This window comes from Schistocerca cancellata, chromosome 2 (assembly GCF_023864275.1).
Source record: "Schistocerca cancellata isolate TAMUIC-IGC-003103 chromosome 2, iqSchCanc2.1, whole genome shotgun sequence".
NCBI lineage: Eukaryota > Metazoa > Arthropoda > Insecta > Orthoptera > Acrididae > Schistocerca > Schistocerca cancellata.
Window position 1 is genome coordinate 696765687 of NC_064627.1, and position 19475 is coordinate 696785161.

At 39.0% G+C, this 19475-nt stretch overlaps 1 protein-coding gene across 2 annotated transcripts in view; it reads right to left on the reverse strand.

Moving 5' to 3' along the window:
* The window catches only part of LOC126162470 (ATP-dependent DNA helicase PIF1-like), a 121625-nt gene that overhangs the window by 46568 nt on the left and 55582 nt on the right, over nt 1-19475 (reverse strand). For both annotated transcript variants that reach the window (XM_049919002.1, XM_049919001.1), the window contains exons 5-6: nt 5758-5892; nt 3841-3974 (exon numbers count right to left, since the gene is read on the reverse strand). In XM_049919002.1, the coding sequence (XP_049774959.1) occupies nt 3841-3974; nt 5758-5892 (269 nt within the window). The remainder of the gene's footprint in view (nt 1-3840; nt 3975-5757; nt 5893-19475) is intronic.

The window sequence follows — 19475 nt, forward strand, 5'->3', positions numbered from 1 at the left end:
AGGAGAAATTGACTGAGAAAAGCTTAATCTGTAAGTGTCATGTTGTTAAGAACCTATACAGTGTTGAGGAAGGGATTGAATTGGTAAATGTGGCATCTTACTGCTGTCTGTCACTGAAAGTATTTTTGAATCCAAGTAGTCATTTTGTAGTCTCTTGGTGATGAATTAATGAGTGACCAGAAAGTTACTGCACTTCTCTCACCATGAGTTTTATTACTGGTGGATTATATAATTTTTTTTTCATTCAGTAATTGCTGGCACTTTCTAAGTGGTATGCACTGGATGGAGCCAAAACCACACATCCAGTGTCTTGCAAGGGGATGTCAATATGTCTGATGGAACAGGACTGATCATGTTCAAAACTAGAACAGTAATCTACTGCAGTGCGTTACTTATGTTGAAATGGCCTAAGTTCCCTAACACCTATGTGACCTACTTCGTTACAGGGAGAGCCAATTTAAGCCTCTGGGCCTTTACAGATATATTGTGAGCTGAGACTGTGGTAATGTATTTAATACATCTCATGTTACAGAAGGTATTCCAGCCATTGATAGTGGAGACAATGATATTAACATTGTCAAATACATTTTGACACCATGTTACACTTTGCGCAAGCTCTTCAGTATAGTTAACAGCTGTGGACTTTTTGTTACACACTTAACAACTGCAAATACATTTGCACTCAGTAAATTGAAAATAGCTCCTCTATATAAACACAAGCTCAGTGAAGTTATTTTATCTGCTCACATGAGAGAACGGAACAGAAAACATTGGGTTGGTATAGTCAGACTGTAAAGTGAAAAGTTAGCAGCACTCACCATGGAGGGTAGTTGCCTTTCCTGGAAGAACACTACAGTGATAGTGAAGGATGACTAAGAATCAGTTTCCCCTCTAGCAGTGTAGAACAGTGTTTAGAGATTTACTCAGATTCCGTTCATGTGTGTTTCTTGCATTAGTATTATTAATAACTCCACACTGTCTTCTAAGTAGTGTTAAAATACTTTGTGGAAAATAAACAGCTTTGGGCATGTCTGCACACAACGTCATCAGTGATTCATAAGGTGAGCTGTGAGACGGCAAATCATCGAGTAAAACTGAAGTGATATCAGGTGTTACTCAGGGAAGCGTCCTGGGACATCTGCTGTTCCTGATCTATATAAATGACCTGGGTGACAATCTGAGCAGTTCTCTTAGGTTGTTCACAGATGATGCTGTAATTTACCATCTAGTAAGGTCATCCGAAGACCAGTATCAGTTGCAAAGCAATTTAGAAAAGATTGCTGTATGGTGTGGCAGGTGGCAGTTGACGCTAAATAACGAAAAGTGTGAGGTGATCCACGTGAGTTCCAAAAGAAATCTGTTGGAATTCGATTACTCGATGAATAGTACAATTCTCAAGGCTGTCAATTCAATTAAGTAGCTGGGTGTAAAAATTACGAACAACTTCAGTTGGAAAGACCACATAGATAATATTGTGGGGAAGGCGAGCCAAAGGTTGCATTTCATTGGCAGGACACTTAGAAGATGCAACAAGTCCACTAAAGAGACAGCTTACACTACACTCATTCGTTCTCTGTTAGAATATTGCTGCGCGGTGCGGGATCTTTACCAAGTGGGACTGACGGAGGACATCGAAAGGGTGCAAAAAAGGGCAGCTCGTTTTGTATTATCACGCAGTAGGGGAGAGAGTGTGGCAGATATGATACGCGAATTGGGATGGAAGTCATTACAGCAAAGACTTTTTCGTCGCGGCGAGATCTATTTACGAAATTTCAGTCACCAACTTTCTCTTCCGAATGCAAAAATATTTTGTTGAGCCCAACCTACATAGGTAGGAATTATCATCAAAATAAAATAAGAGAAATCAGAGCTCGAACAGAAAGGTTTAGGTCTTCGTTTTTCCCGCACACTGTTCGGGAGTGGAATGGTAGAGAGATAGTATTATTGTGGTTCGACGAACCCTCTGCCAAGCACTTAAATGTGAATTGCAGAGTAGTCATGTAGATGTAGATGTAGGGTTGGTGTTACTTTATGAAACACCCTGTAGTTGCTTTTTGTTATGTAGTGGGGTAGAGAGATCGGATACTTGCCTCCTTGCTTTTCAGTTAGAATATCTATGATGGAGGAAGTGCATGAGCATAATCCAGTGACCTACTCCCTTACTAGAGATGTCCTGCACTTCGAAGTGGTGTATGCATTTAATATTTGATCTTAATCTACTTCATTTAACAAAAAGAAATCAATCTTATACGATTAAAACACTATTTTTAATAACCAGCAATTTTTCATCCCCTGCAATACAACAGGAACTAATATTTATTCCAAGAGAATTGATGAATAGCATCTTTTTGTAGGCAACGTAATGGAATTTACTTTTATACTTTGAAATATTTTTGCTGCAAGCTGTGGTTTTTGAGGCAATCCAGAAAAACAAAGTAATTTTAAGCAGTCCTCCTCCCCCCCCCCCCCCCCCCCCACACACACACACACACACAAACACGCCCAAGTCTGGATTTTTAGAATGAAGTGCATTTCACTCATCCCACTGCATCATACAAAAATTTATGACTACACAAATTTTTTCGCCTACTTTGCCTTTGTTGACTGGAAAATACTGTTTATGTATGAATTACACATACTGATCTGCGTAACTTAGCTTTGACACTGTGATGAAGCAAGCTGGGATATTTTACTTCCCCTCTTGTTTTGCCATCTGCCTATTTAAATTCGTTTTTCATTTTTGACTAATTACTATTAACATATGTGAGTATAATCTGCATTTTCATAAAAGAGGAAGTTTTAAGAACTTAACACTAGATCTAATTTTGTGCTTAGTTTTATGTATGAAATTGATTTTCCAATTTATTTTGACTATTATTAGTTAGTATCTTTTGTTATAGGGTGAAAACAGTAATTGTTTTGTAACTTAAATTCTATTGTTGATGTGTTAACAAATATAAATTCTGTACTAATTACAAACATTTGGTAGACGAAATACTAGTAATCTTAGAGCATCTATTTGGCTCTATTCGAAAATACGTTAGCAAAGCCAGCCCTTAGTTAATTACAAAGGAATTAACAGTATTGTCAAAAGTATTGTTTATGTAACTATATATGTTAATTTCATGATTTAAACAAATAATTTGGCGTAACTCTTGTAGTGGAAGAAACTGTTAAAAAGATGCAATTTTTCGATGTATTCAGTTAATTTAATGAGTTAAATTTCTGTATATTTAACTTCGAACAATGTTTAGTTTTGGCCCTTATTATTGTGAGGATATATAAGGGCCTGATTTTTGGTCACGGCCAAGTTTCAGACGTGAAATCTGTGTAGGTTAGAACAACAACAATGCTTCCACTTAACAGTGGAATAAGTGTTAAACAATCACGCCGTGTGTAAAAACAATGACAGTGTCTGCTCCATACGTACCTTTCTATGCTTCAAGAACTGTGAACTTTGTGGTTAGGTTTTTACTGCTCGTAGATGTTCAATAGTAAACTATTGCAGCAGTATGTGGATGTTTGCCCGCAACCTATTAATGAGGCTTATTGAAAGTTAAACAATAGTGCACTGGTCAAATAACTGAATTAATGGAGGGGTTGTGAAAAGTGAAAGTAAAAAACTGTGAAATGCAAATGTGCATCAGTCGGCTACATCATTTAAAGTAGTCCGTGTTTGACTTCCACACCCCATTTTTCAGCCACTATAGCAACACAGTATTTCAACAACGAAGACAACAAACAAAGAAATTAAAGTATGCAAACTGCTACAACTTCCATACCTAACTGCAAATTCCAAGAATTCTGATAGTTTAAAAATGTATTCCTTTTTTGGAGTACCTCAAAAAATTCTCCTTCAACCATAGAAATTTCATCTATTATTAGATGACGACATTTTCTCCATATCTGCTGAACCTGTGGGCGAGTAGCCAATTCAATACAGCGTTCTTTGGAAGCCTGACCACTTCCTATTCCTTAAAGAAAAAAGAAAAAAAAAATGTTAGTCTGCTGCACTATCTCAATGTGTAATTCTTTAATAAGCAGCAATTGTTCAATTACTAAACAAATACCAAATTATTATTAATGGTAAAACTTAAGTAATAGAGAACTAATTTATTATGGAGACGTGCAGCAACACAGGTTAGACTGTGGTAGTGACATTACTAACAGACAAATTTGGAAACATCTGCCATACCTGTCAATTTTTTTTAATTACATCTGAGCAACAACAGAAAAAAAAAATGTACTTGTCAACTGAAACAAGCATTAGTTAAGCCAACAGCGGTACTACTGCTGCTGGCATTGATGCCCAAGTAAAAAGGGAAAGAAAATTAGACTAACAGAAAAGTTATTAGGACAGAAACGGAGTCAAAGTGTCTCACATCCAGTGAAAAGAGGTGGATAGGCCATGAAGGGGCAGGTCGGCAAAATTCAACAATGCTTAATTTTTAACATACAAAATGTTACACAGTTAGTTCTACACAAATTAAAAAAGAACCATCATATTTATGAACTCAAGGCAACTATTTACTATCACAAGAATTTATTGTATTAGAACTGTGTTTTAATTTTTCTTGTAATATAAGAAACACATTGCATACCATCTACATTTCCGGAAAAAAAACTAACTTCATGTAGAATCTTATTGACTGTAATGCATAATTTAGATTAAATGCAAAATTTTATAACTCTTCAATAATTTCGCTGACCTTTTCTCTACTAAATTATTTCTTAATTTTGACCAAACAAGCCTGCAGATGGAGAAATTCTCTTAATGCATGCAGTGTTGGCAAGGCAAGAACTGAGGCACTAATTAGGTAGTAGTAGGAAAGGGTTAGCGTTTTGAGTATATTAATCATGGGAATTTAAATTGAAATATTTGTCAATTCGAAAGAAATCCCTAGGAACCCAATTTTACCCAGTATTTTCCTTAATAGCTTGGTTTTTCTCAACCCTGTCTCCGTCGTCATACAAGGTGATCATATGGAGCCCGCGTAATAATTATACTTCTCACATAAGCTACAAAATATCAACGACCACTCTGCCGAAGCTCATTTTCTGCTTATGGTAGCTTACTACTAAACTGGACTAGAATAGTACCTCTATGTTGAAAAAGGCAGCAATATTATTGACAACGTATTGCAAAGAATGCTATTTTTCATATTGGTAGGAAATGTAGCGAGATACAGGACTTAGGGGCTGGGAGTAAAATCTTATCAGAATGAGACGAAATGGGATGAATAGAGAGCAAGCTGCATTTCAATTTAGGGTGTAACTTCTGAGAACCATAGTGCTTGTGGAGAATGAGTTGATGCATTTTGGGTCAAGACTGTTGTATGAAGACATTGCATGCAAGAACACACATACCACATATTTTTATGCAATTACAGTATGCTTATTGGATGTTTCATACAAAAACTGCTCGCGTCTTCAAATAATGGTCTGACTTGTTTGCACAAACAGATGTTACAATAAACTCACATTTTATCAGTAACAGAAAATGCTACTGTATCAAAACTTAACAAGTGTTATTTATTCCAGAAAAGAATTTTTAAGCGAGGTTGGATGAAAAATTGTGCACTTTCCAAAGGTTATGAATACACCATGCTTAACAAGTGTCCTATATACAGCGAACAGTTTATGATGTTCAATACCACAATGAGCAATAGGAAAAGAGAAGAATGAAAGAAAAATAGTCACAAAAAACAGTACACTAAAGCAAAGTCTGAATAATGTACTACTTTTACAATACTTCACCTGCAAATGAGTGCAATGTTACACCACCTATCTGACAGGCTGCCACACCTGTGCTAGCTGTGGCTACTGTAACATCTGGAGGTAATGCTCCTAGAATTCGCTGAAGTAGGTAGGACTTACCAGTACCAGCACTACCTGAAATTTACAGACATATGTTGCAGCAACTGATTTTGGTGCACATGATAATTTCAATACTACATTCCAACTACATTCCAAATCAGCAATCTGCGGTACTAGTGATAAATCAGTAAGTATTTGGTCACAAACTGGCGAAGACATTTAAATTAACACACACTGAGCCAGCATTCATTCCATTATGTATTTTACCAAAACAAATACTCACCTTTAGTCCATTCAATCTGAATGTTCACAGAGTAGCACTTTTAATTATTAAACAACAGGGATTTACAAGAATAATGCAAAAAACTGAAAAGGCGTATCAGCTCTTGAAGTGTGGGTTAATAAGTAACTGATATACCCATCATTTACACAAAATACTGACACTCTGGCATTAAGTAATTTGAAACAGTGGAAGCTAATGATCAGTTTAAATAGACAGCCACAGGGAAAAAGTTTAACAGAAGTGTTCATCATTCACACAATAAAATGAAAAGTGATTAATGACTCGGAATCTTACTGACATAGTAAGCTCAATTTTCAAACAGAATTCCTGCCAACATAAAAATTAGATGCATTCACAATCATTAATTTAACATGACCAGAGGTCAACATGTGATAAATATAATTTCATAATTTCAACATCTTTTTCATTACTTTATTCTCTTATTTGTGATGTTTACAAAGGATAAGACCATGACATAATTAATATTTCATATGGGGGAGTGAAATCAGAGTTAGGAGAAAAGGAGCTAGGACCATTAAACACAAAAGAGAAATAATTACAACACAGTGATATGGTAATTTGAGAGAGTAAATGTTTCACAACAGTGATACCTGCATTCCAAGAAATTTCATGAACAATTCAACAAAACATTCAAGGTGTAATACATGTAGTACAAAAACTGGGCCCACATCACATATTTCAACAATGGAAGTAATTACATAGACACACAGAGGAAAGTATGTACTTGGAATAAACATCTTGCCTGGCCCAAACAGCCAGAGGTAGTGGCCGTGTGTGTGTGTCAGGTGAGCTAGCTTGTGTGCGTTTCTTTTTTGGCGTAGGCTTTGGCTGAAAGCTTAATGTGCAACAGTCTTTTCATTGTGGCAGTCTGCAATTCACTGTGTCATCTTAACGGTGACTAGCAATCTACCCTTTCTGTAATTGTCAATAAACATCTATGTTAGTCTAGTTCACAGCATATACTGATGATCTTCAAAGTCTTCTTTAACTGCCAGGAAGCATGTCAGCACCTCTTCTGTCCTCAGATGTAACCAACTGCAGCATTGAGCATCTTTTCCTTACAAAGATTTTACAATGGTGTAGAGTGTGGAGATGTTATACAGACGTGAACTGCAGTAGAAAAAACTCCTGAACCTTCAAGTATTACTCACAGGGGGATCTGTTTACATATGTTGAAATGTTAGTCATGTCCAAAAATCAAAGAGAATCAAACTGGTGAGGGGAAGTTCATACAGTCCCCTCAGCAGCAAACTAAACTGGTAAATTTGACATGCTGGTAGCCCCATCGTGTTTACACTTCAGAAGCATGGAAATAATGTTCACTCAAGTACTCTTACAAGTGTAGTGCTGTCACATTCTACACCTCTTTAGGCGTCACTGAAGAAATTGCATGTTTAGAACAACAACACAAACAGCACATACAGCGTATTTCACCTTTGCAGCTCAGGACACTTTGCTGGCAGTATCCATAAAACTACTTTCCCCAGTGATGTCACTATTTTCCTCAGCAGTGTCTGTTGATTGATCGTCTGCTGTTTCAGTAGCGGACGATAATGTCACCTTTGTGTTAGACACTATGCAAATCAATTTTGTTCTATTTTCAGTTTCCTTGTCCATCACAGAATCTCTCCCCCCATTAGTAACCACACAATTTTTTGGTGAGTCACATAGCCTTTAAAGTCTTCTAATGTTACAACAGTAAATACTAAAATCAAAGCAATTAAATCAGAATGATTGCATAGTGTAGGGTTTAGCGTTATTTGGCTAGTATCGCCCAAGTCCCAGGATCAATTTCCAAAAACCACTTCAAATTTTTCATGGTGGAAAGATCTGGCAGAGATTCCATTCAAGCTTATGAGGGCAACCACAGCAGCATTACAATGAAAGGTTTACACCAGCCAAGTGGCACACGCACTTCATTTGTAAGTACTAAAAACATCAGTTGCTACTTCTTCAGGTTAGAGGGTGGGATGCTTAATGCACTAGAACTACAAATATTATTCTTCACAAGACTCCGTATCATATGGTGGCAGTACATAGGGAACAATTTGCTTGTAGATTTTTGTCAGCAGAATAAAGGAGAACGAGGTTAGGGTTCCTTAATGTCAAAAATCTGCCTTTCCTTGTCTCTACTTTTTTTCTGTCCATTTCTACATGACAGTAGAATGTACAAAAATCGGTGTCCAATAATACATTGATCTGCACAGCCAATGAATTTACTATGTGCATTTTTTTCTGCTTGGAGGCAGATACTTGAATCCTGTTCCACTATGCTGATGTTTTTGCTGCTAATAAACAAACATCACGTCACCTTGCCTGGTGCAAGACTTTCAATGAAACATTTCTTCGGTGACGTGTGTGCCAAATGTGCTGTTTTAATTTTCAAGCAACATTTCAGTTGACTCAAGGCCGATTAGGCATCCTTCAAGGCCTTTCCACCATAAAAACATTGAAGTGCACACCATAAAAAGCCTCAGGCTCTAGCTGCTGCTGTGAGTTATTTGGAGTTGTGTATAAGTTAAAGCTGGGAAACTGTTTACTGTTGCAGTAATGCCCAGACGTGTGAACAATAACAGGCAGACCATAAAAAGTGTTGTAGATAGGTCAGAGGGGCGGAGGAGAGTAATGATTAGTCTAAACTTTTTAAGAATGGCAGGGATGGTTCCCTTTGGGGAACACCTCCAACATGTAATTATGATAAAAACTGTTCACTGTGCTGTGTATATGAACGAAGGCTGAGCAAATGCTAATGGGTTCTGCTGAAGCAGCTATGAAGAGGGCCTAAGCACAAAGCAGAACATATTAAGTGGAGACTACCATCAATTATGTGCATTGCTACTTAAGCTGCTAATGGGATATTCTTACTATATGAATTCATATTTTATTTCATTAAGGACTGCTATTCAGTAAGAAGCTGTATCATGCTGAATAAACCAGTTATTTGAAATATAAATTTTAAGTGTAGCATAAATTATTACTGTGATTTCCATGATCTTTTATGTTTAATAATCTTCAACTGACATTACACGTCTGACCTTAAACCATTTGATCACAGAGTCACCAGTATATTGGCTTGACTAGTCACTACAACATCAGGGTGTAAAGCACGTAGTGTACAGCTTGACTGAGATATCTACGTGCCAAGTTCTTAATCAACAGAATCATACATTAACCCAAGGAAAGTTAAGTCGCAAATGGGATCTCCCTTATCCGGTATGTGGACTTCAATTTATTTTGTTCTGAATTTACAAATAGAATCGGTGATCCAGATCCTGAAAGTCTAGGCAGTTTTGCATAGAGGCTTCAGGCTTAAAGATATTCAGCAGCAGCAGCAGCAGCAGCAGTAGTAGTAGTAGTAGTAGTAGTAGTATACTAAGTTGATATTGATTTGAAGCAGTGCAAAAGGGAAGAAGACAATAACTTGAGGGAGTGCTGAACTCTGTTACATTGGCTTCAGCAGCAGAGACCCAACACTGCAGACGTCAGCTATTGCTTCAGTCACAGCTCCAGCTACAAGAGCTTCACTATCAGCATCGGCAGCATCTGCACTTTTTGGTGACAACAGCACAGCAGAGGCAGACATCATGATGAAAAAGGAAAGTATTGGCAACAAAACTGTCAATGTGTTTAGTTTTGTAGGCCTACCATCAGGAACGGATGATATCATGTTCAGTCACTGAGACTAGTGTTTTGGAGAATAATAGTCAACTGGATAGCCCAAAGTCAGAGTGGGAAAGTTTAGATTTGGAAAATCCAGTAACTTTGATGTTGGCAGATGATGGAGGCTTTATAGTTTAGTAAGGGGGAAATGAAAATTGACCATTCAAATGAAATCTCAACAGTTAAAAATTATCAGTTGTTAAAACTGAGCTAAATTTAAAAATAAATGACAGAAACATTATTTAAAAAGTTAGCTAAAAGGTGAAGTTTGGAAAATTAACACTGCTGTATAGGATATGACTGAAGGGAAGGTATTTGAGATTAGAAATGAAATGGACAAAATTACACATAAAGTAGGCTGTGCCACATGGATGAAAAAATCAATTATGTTAAAAAGTCATTGATCTAAACATAGAAAAGATGCATGATGAATAGAGGAGTTGCGTAGGCAACTGTTTGCTGAGACAGAATGCAATTGTGGGGGAAACGGAAGTATCACTCCAGAATGTGTGTGAAAAAACTGTAGTCTGCAATAGGGTCATTGGAAAAAGTCAGCAGGGTCTGGAGGATGTGCTTGAAATTAGCTGGGTTAGTGTCAGGTCAGGCCACCACTGTAATAAATGTGCCATGAAGTGGGCCCAGAGCTTCAAAATGTTTCGCTAACAACGGAAATTTTCTTGCAGCTTGTACAGACAGTTTCACACTGGGAATGTCTGATGCAACAAAAATAAAACCTAGTGAAAAGACAGAAGGAGACACACAATCATGGGTAAATTTGCTAGATGATTTGTTTACCAGTTGCAAGGTATTTGAAAGTTCTTTTGTACATAAATTCTGAAGTGAGACAACAGAGGACACTCCAAAAAAAATTCTTGAATGGTCCAAGTCAGACCCCGAAGTATGACAATGACGGAATTTTGTGTACACAAGTTGATGCACACAGCTTGACCAATGTGTCTCAATGCAATTAGAACACTCGAACAATGATTGCCAGAATCATTGCAATGGGACCTAGGTACATAGTCTAACATATGCAAAAAACAAATTTTTGAGCTTTGTAAATAAACTGGATGAAGTGGTTAAATTTACACCACAGTTTCAACAGCAGGCTAGGGAAAGGGAACGACATCATAAATTTTAATCAGCACGAAAGGAATCAATCCACTCAACTTTCACAGGAACAGCAGTAATAATGGAAACAATTATCAAAGGGGGAACAACCAGGAAAAATTTTATAAATCGCAATATGGAGCAAAGGTTTGAAGGACCAGCAATGCAAGAACAGGATAACCACAACAGGAGACCATAAAATTAGATTTTAGTGCATCGCATATCTGGAGATGATAATCTAGACCAGTGTGGAAAAGGACAAGGTGGGCAGTGAATCTGAAAGGATAGAGAATTAGAAAGCAGGTCTGAAATTATGGAAATGTAAACTGAGGACAAGAAAGTATGGAGAAATCTGAAACAGACTGACAGTACAGGGAGAGAAATAAATGGGAACAGTATATTAGGTGACAAAAGGGGAGTAAAATATTTATTTGACTGAGGGGAAGAAGAGACTAACAGTAGAAAACTTTTGGGCAAATATTCAGCATCAGAACTGAGACCAAAAGCAAGTACAAACGTGGCAGAGACTGAATGTAATGTGATCTCAACTAACATACAATACAATAGCAGTAATCATTGTTCTGTAGGTAGTAATTCAGGAAATGTAGTGGCAGATGTTGAAGTTGACAGTAATAATGATTCATATGTTGCATGGATGGATATGGAGATGGCTGAATGTATGTTGGCAGATGTAAATGCTTCATTGCCGTAAGAAAGTCAGGAAGAGATTCCAGAGAATAGGGTAGGGGATGAGGATTGTGATGCCACTGGATTAGGTGTGTGTGAGATGAGACAATGATTTGAGATGATAAAAGTCTACAAGTGATTTTGAGTCATACCTGCAGAACATAGTAAGAAATTATGGAGAAATTATTGAACTGGACCCCGAAATTAATACCAAGTGATACATAAAGGAAGAAGCAGAATACAGTGTTAATAATTGGAGGTCATGTGGGAACATTTTAAAATCTCTTACCAAATTTGTGGAAGAATGGAGAGTTTAAAGGTGGCAAGAGTGCATAATGGAAGGATAGAGGAGCTAAGCATGAGAGAAGCTTATGATGAATTGTTTATAATAGATTGCGAAGCTGAAAAGATGTCCATGGTTAATGTCTATGATGTGAATACCGGGGCTCTGGCCTTTGGAAATGGAGGGGCTCATTAGTTCTGAAGGAGTACTCTGTGGTAGCAAGGAAGATTAGTATAAATAGAGATTTAATGGCAAATACTGTCTGTGAAGGTGATGAAACAGAGATTTAACGGCAAATAATGCCTGAAGGTGATGTAGCATATGCCTCATCGGCTGGAGATAGCCAAGGTGATAGCTCAGATGAATCACATGTTTTGTTGAAGCAAGATAAGAGTGAGGTAAATAAATATATTTTATGCATATACAGTAAATCTACAGAGAGTGGAGGCAAAATTGGCACATAAAATTCTGTTGTAGGAGTCAATTCACTGGCTTTTCACGATGATTGGAGCACAAAATATTTAAATGATTACACAACAGAAGACTGGAGATTGCCTCAGTCAAAATCACGATATCATAAGGGTATGAAGGAATTTAAAAAGGCCAAGACAGGTAGGAGTGATGAAGCAGGGCTGAAGAAATTCGTTGATGAATAAATGGAAGGAAATAATGAGGCTGAAGATGGAGTGACAGACGAGATGAAAGCACTGGAAGTGAAGGAAAGTTGAAGAGAGACAGAAAATGATCCATTAAGAGGAAAATGTTTGGAGAGAGAAGCAGTTCAAAATTTTCAACCAATAATAGAGGCCGACGTTTGTGAGAAAGATATATGCACTTCTGGATTCAGATAGTAACATGTCAGCAGAGTCGGAAGTGCTTATAATCCAACATAGAGAAAAAGATGTAGTAATATTTATCACTAGTGTCAAAATCAGAATTGCCACTGGTAGACTGAATAGGCAAATAAAAAATGAGAAGTTTGAATTTAAGTGTGACAGTTAATGGTCTGATACAAGGTGTTTCATAGCGAAGACATTAATTAAAGAAGTAGTAATAGGTAAGAATTTTTTATGAAAATGTGGGTCATCACTTAACTGCTATGAAAAGTGCTTTGTGTTTGAGATAAAAAAAAAAAAAAAAAAAAAAAAAAACACGAGGCATAAAGTAAAATTTAAAGATATGTTAACAAGGGAACAACATGTATCCCACACTGAAAAGATTGGCAGCTTGCATAGACAGAAGATGTTTTCCATCACTGAGGAGGGAGAACTGAGTAATTTGTTGCACCATAATGGAGATGTCTCCTCATGCAAACCTGTAAGGGTGCCTGGGAGTGAGTATTCAATTTAGGTGAGAGTGCATGAACTCATTGAGCTAAAGGCATATCCAATTGCAATTGCCAATAGGGAAGCTGAGAAGGCCAGGCTAGAACAGAATGCAATGCTATGTTGTACAGCCGTGCAGAAATGATTACTGTAACCCTGTTGTCATAGTAAAGAAGAAGGATAACACTGTAAGAATAGTCTGACATGTGCAAATTGAATATGATCACTATCAGAGAACAGAAACAACCAGGAAATGTGGTAGAACAGCCGCAAAATTTCCACAATGTAGAACTAATGTTGAGCATAAACTTTATGTCGGGCTTCTAGCAGGTCACATCAGCAGAAGAAAGAAGATACTCAGCCTTTTCGTTTGAAGACCAAAGCTATAGGTTCAAGGTTATACCATTAAGGTTGACTATCTTAGTTGAGGTATTTGTTAGGGCACACTGCCAAATGTTAGGAACTAAACTTAGTGCAAGTTGGTTGTATATGCCGACAACATATTAATTGCAACTAGTTCATGGCATAGGCACTGTAGCAGGAGTTGCTTATGGCTTTGAGGCATGGGGGCATGACACTCAAGTTTCTACATTAAGTGTGTCATAGCAGAAAGTATTCCACGCACACACTTATAAATGAAGCAGTACACGGTTATTAGTGTAACAAATTAATTTAACGTATTAACTTTGTTGACAGTATTTGACTGAAAATGCAATAAACATACATCCTTTGCTGCATATAAGAGGGTAGTCCATAAAGTAAGTTCCGTTTCTATTTCTATCCACAGCAGCACTACAATCTCATTTCTGATGCACGATGCACGATGAAGAATGAAGTGGACACCCGTCTGTGGTTACTGATTAACTGGTTCACACAACTGAAGAGAAGATTAAGCACAACCGAAAGTTTACACTTAGTGCCCTTGCTATGGAAGTTCTGCAAATCTCACAATTACTGATTCATAAAATTATTACTGAAAAACTGAAATTTCGAAAACTTTGCTCACATCGGGTACCCAAAATTCTTATTGAACAACACAAAAAACAACGTATGGGCAGTGCACTTCAGTTTCCGACACGCCACAATGAAGAATACGATGGTTTTCTTTCTCTGATGGTCACATGGGATGAAACTTGGGTATCGTATGACACCCCTGAAACAAAATGGGAATCAATGGAATGGAGGCACACTTCATCCCCAATGAAGGTTAAGCCTAAGCAAATATTGACACCTCGGAAAGTCGTGTGCACAGTTTTTTGGGACAGAAAAGGCATTTTGCTGATTCATTTCTTACCACGAGGCCAAACAATAAGTGCAAATGGTTACTGCGAGACCAAGAAATTATGCCATGCAATACAGAACAAGCACAGAGGATTATTGTCAAAAGATGGTGTTTTTTCCCACAATAATGCCAGACCTCACACAGCAAATGTGAAAACAACTCTTACGGGAATTTCACTGGGAGGCGTTTGATCATCCTCCATACAGCCCTGACCTCACTTCTAGTAACCTTCATCTCTTCTTACACCTAAAATCTGTCCTTGGTGGTCAACACTTCAACGATGATGATGAGCTGAAAGAACACGTTACCACATGGTTGAATACACAGGCGGCAACCTTCTGTGAAGAAGGCATACAAAAACTTGTGCAACTCTATGACAAGTGCCTACAAAATTTTCGAAGCTATGTAGAAAAGTAGTTTAACAGTTGCAGATTTTTGTACAATAAATATTTTTTCTGTATCTGTACACATTTGTTTTATACAACCAAACGGAACTTTGTGGACATACCTCTTATCACAGCTCTATGTTTAGAGGAATAACAAATAGTGTCAGTATGCACAGTATCAAATAACATGTCATGTAACATATGTAAATTAATTGTAAAACTGTTAGTGTAGGAATCATGGTCCAGTTTCACAATTCCATTTCCATTCCATTTCAACTGCACATGGTGTGGTAAAGTGCTGAAGAAATACTTCATGTCATGAGGAAATCCCACTGGTTAAAATTTGGTGATGCGGTGTATATGGTGGTGGGAGATGCTCTTGAGAGCTACTGAAATGCAAGCACAAAAATTCCGTTTCAGCCTTGAAAGAGAGAGAGAGAGAGAGAGAGAGTGGTGTTATGCCAGACACCACACTTGCTAGGTGGTAGCCTTTAAATCGGCCGCGGTCCGTTAGTATATGTCGGACCTGCGTGTCGCCACTATCAGTGATTGCAGACCGAGCGCCGCCAGACGGCAGGTCTAGTCTAGAGAGACTCCCTAGCACTCGCCCCAGTTGTACAGCCGACTTTGCTAGCGATGGTTCACTGACTACAGATGCTCTCATTTGCAGAATGGCTCATAGCATAGCCTTCAGCTACGTCTTTTGCTACGACCTACCAAGGCGCCATATTCAGTTACTATTGATATTGATATTGTAAATCATGTACCGTCACGAGCGACGTTTATCATAAATGGATTAAAGTTAAGTATGAAACTAGCTACGTCCGCTTTCTGAATTCTAATTCCTTATGTTCCAGACCTCACGTCAGTATGGTTCTTCCCCCCTCACGCCAACATGTGCATTTCAGCCTCCTCTAGTAACACGGTGTTGGCTCTTCTGCCAGAGAGAGAGAGAGAGAGAGAGAGAGAGAGAGAGAGAGAGAGAGAGAAATGATTCTTTTTATTATTTTTTATAATGTGAGTGGATGTTCAGTTACAACCATAGGAGACTTGTCTTTTTGTGATCAGGACTGCAGTCAAGCAACATATTCTGAACAGAGACTTGCATCAGCGACTTCGCCTGCAGGAGCATGGGACTGTATTTCATCATACGTGGACTTTGGTTAACACATCTGAGAACGGAAATGAGCGTAAGGCGTCATTGGCCGGGAGGCCCCTTACGGGACAGGTCCAGCCGCCTTGGTGCAGGTCTTATTACATTTGACCCCACATTGGGCGACCTGCACACCAGATGGGGATGAAATAATGATGAAGACAACACAACACCCAGTCCCCGAGCGGAGAAAATCCCTGACCCAGCCGGGAATCAAACCCGGGCCCCTTAGGACGGCAGTCTGTCACGCTGACCATTCAGCTATCGAGTGGACATCTGAGAATGGGGTTACAAGAACTGGTGTAAAAACATATTTAATAATTTGAGAGTATTAATTGAGTCTACCATTACTTGTGTGCTGCTAGTTAAGTCACAAACGGGAATTATTACTAGATGAACTCTTATTTCATTTTGTTAATGACCACTATTCAGTAAAAAGCTGTATCTTGCTGAATAAACCAGTTATTTACAGTACAGGGAGAGTCGAAAGTCTTTGGACACCTTCTTAAGTTGGAAGATTAAAGGGAAAATTGAAATGTGATGATGGGAACATAGGTTTGACTTAGGGTCGCAACTTCTGGAGTTAATGTTGTTCATGGCTGCCATCTTGAAATCCGCTATTTTGGATTCAATTTATTTTTTTAATGGGAAGGGGGGTGTATGACACACAAAACAACACTCACTTGAGCTCTGGAATTGACTGGTGTAATTTATTTTTGTCTAACTTGTACAGTTTATAAGTTATTAATTTTCAAAGTTACCTTGATACCGACTCACGTCTCTCTTTGTCCCAGGTGATCTAAAATGGGTCAGACATGTGAACAGAAGATTGAAATCATCATTATATCAGGGGAACGCTGCTATCGAACAATAGCAGCTGACTACAACTGACGGCACCCAGACAGAGAACCAGGTATTGCACAACACGGTGGCTCACGTGATCACCAAATTCCAGGAGATGGGCTCTGTTCACGATAGGGCACGTAGTGGGCGACACAGGACTGCCACCAATGAGGAAACTGCAACTGCGGTTGTTGCATTGTTTGTGAAAAGTTCTAAACGAAGTACCCGTCATGTGGCCCTAGCATGTGGAATACGCCAAACCTCCATTGTCCAGATATTGCACACCAATAAGTGGCATCTTTACAAGTTGCAGGTGCAATATCGACTCAGGATGACCCTGATCGCCGGTTGAAGTTCTGCCTGTGGGATACTGAACAACACGAACTGGATCCTCCGTTTGCCAAGGGCATACTGTTCAGCGAAGAGGCGTATTTCACTTTGAACAAGGAGGTTAATCGACATAATTGTCGATACTGGAGTGACGCAAATCCGAACTGGGTTGCCCAAATTCAAGAACATAGTCCAGCAAAGGTGATGGTGTGGTGTGGCATATGGGACACCCGCATCATTGGGCCATTTTTCATTTACAACACCTTAACTGCACCACAGTATCTGACGCTGCTGCAGGACCTTGTGTTTCCTTCCACAGCATTTTCCCATCTTATTTTCAGCACAATGGCACCCCTCCAAACTATGGCATTTGTGTCCGTGAATGGTTGGAGGAACAACTGCCAGGGAAGTGGATTGGTCGCTGAGGTCCTGTGGAGTGGCTGCCCAGATCTCATGACTTAACGCCCCTTGATTTTTATCTATGGGGACATCTTAAGAAGATAGTGTATGCTAAGAGCATCCGTGATTTGAGACACCTGGAGAAACACATACAACATGCCTGTGACCAAATTGCAGGAGACACTCTCCTCCGTGTGCAGTCAGAGTGGTTGCGGCGACTACAGTTGTTCATTGCACGGGATGGACAACAACACGTAGAACATGTGTTGTAGCAGTTGGTATGAAGGCAATTTCCCAACTTTAAACATTAATAACGTCTAAATTGTACAAGATAGACAAAAACAAATTACACCACTGAATTCCAGATCTCAAGCGAGTGTTATCTGATGTGTCATACACCCCCTTCCCATTTAAAAAAAAAAAAAAAAAATGAATTGAATCCAAAATGGCGGATTTCAAGACGGCGGCCATGAATGACATTCACTCCAAAAGTTGTGGCCTCACATCAAACCTATGTTCCCATCATCACATTTCAATTTTCCCTTTAATCTTCCAACTTATGAAGATGTCCAAGGACTTTTGACTCGCCCTGTATAAATCTTGGGTGTAGCGTACATTACTACTGTGATTTGCATGATCTTTTATGTTTAATAATCTTTAACTCACATTACATGTCTGTTCTCAGACCATTTGACCACAGGATCAGGAGTGCAGTGGACTGACAGGTCACTATCGTATCATGATTGAAAGCAGACTGTGTACGGCTCGACCCTGAGACATTTACAAGCCAAGCTTCTAACAAACAGAGTCATACATTAACCCAAGGAAGGTGGGTTGGATTTATTTGCGGGGAAGAGACCAAACAGTGAGGTCATCTGTCATCAGATTAGGAAAGAATGGAAAAGGAAGTCGGCCGTGACCTATCAAGGGAACCATCCCAGAATTTCCGAAAGCGATGTAGGGAAATCACAGAAAACCTAAATCAGGATGGCTGGACGTGGGATTGAACCATCGTCCTCCCTAATGCAAGTCCAGTGTGTTAACCATTGCGCCACCTCGCTCGGTAACCCAAGGAAGGCTGAGTTGTAGGTGGTCGCCAGCACTCTAATGCAGGACCTCGACGTTACTAGCCAAAAATGATTACTTCTAGACAACACGGTCAGTTTAATGCTGCTGCTCTGAAACTAGCATTTACTATTGTATCATTACACTACTGGCCATTAAAATTGCTACACCAAGAAGAAATGCAGATGATAAGCGGATATTCATTGGACAAATATGTTATACTAGAACCGACGTGTGATTACATTTTCACGCAGTTTGGGTGCATATATCCTGAGAAATCAGTACCCACAACAACCGTCTCTGGCCGTAATAACGGCCTTGATACACCTGGGCATTGAAGCAAACAGAGCTCTGATAGCGTGTACAGGTACAGCTGCCCATGCAGCTTCAACACGATACCACAGTTCATCAAGAGTAGTGACTGGCGTATTGTGACAAGCCAGTTGCTTGGCCACCATTGACCAGGACATTTTCAATTGGTGAGAGATCTGGAGAATGTGCTGGCCAGGGCAGCAATCGAACATTTTCTGTATACAGAAAGGTCCGTACAGGACCTGCAACATGCAGTCATGCATTACCCTGCTGAAATATAGGGTTTCACAGGGATCGAATTAAGGGTAGAACCACAGGTCGTAACACATCTGAAATGTAACGTCCACTGTTCAAAGTGCCGTCAATGCGAACAAGAGGTGACCGAGACATGTAACCAATGGCACCCCATACCATTACACCAGGTGATATGCCAGTATGGCGATGATGAATACACGCTTCCAAAGTGCATTCACCGCGATGTCACCAAACACGGATGCAACCATCATGATGCTGTAAACA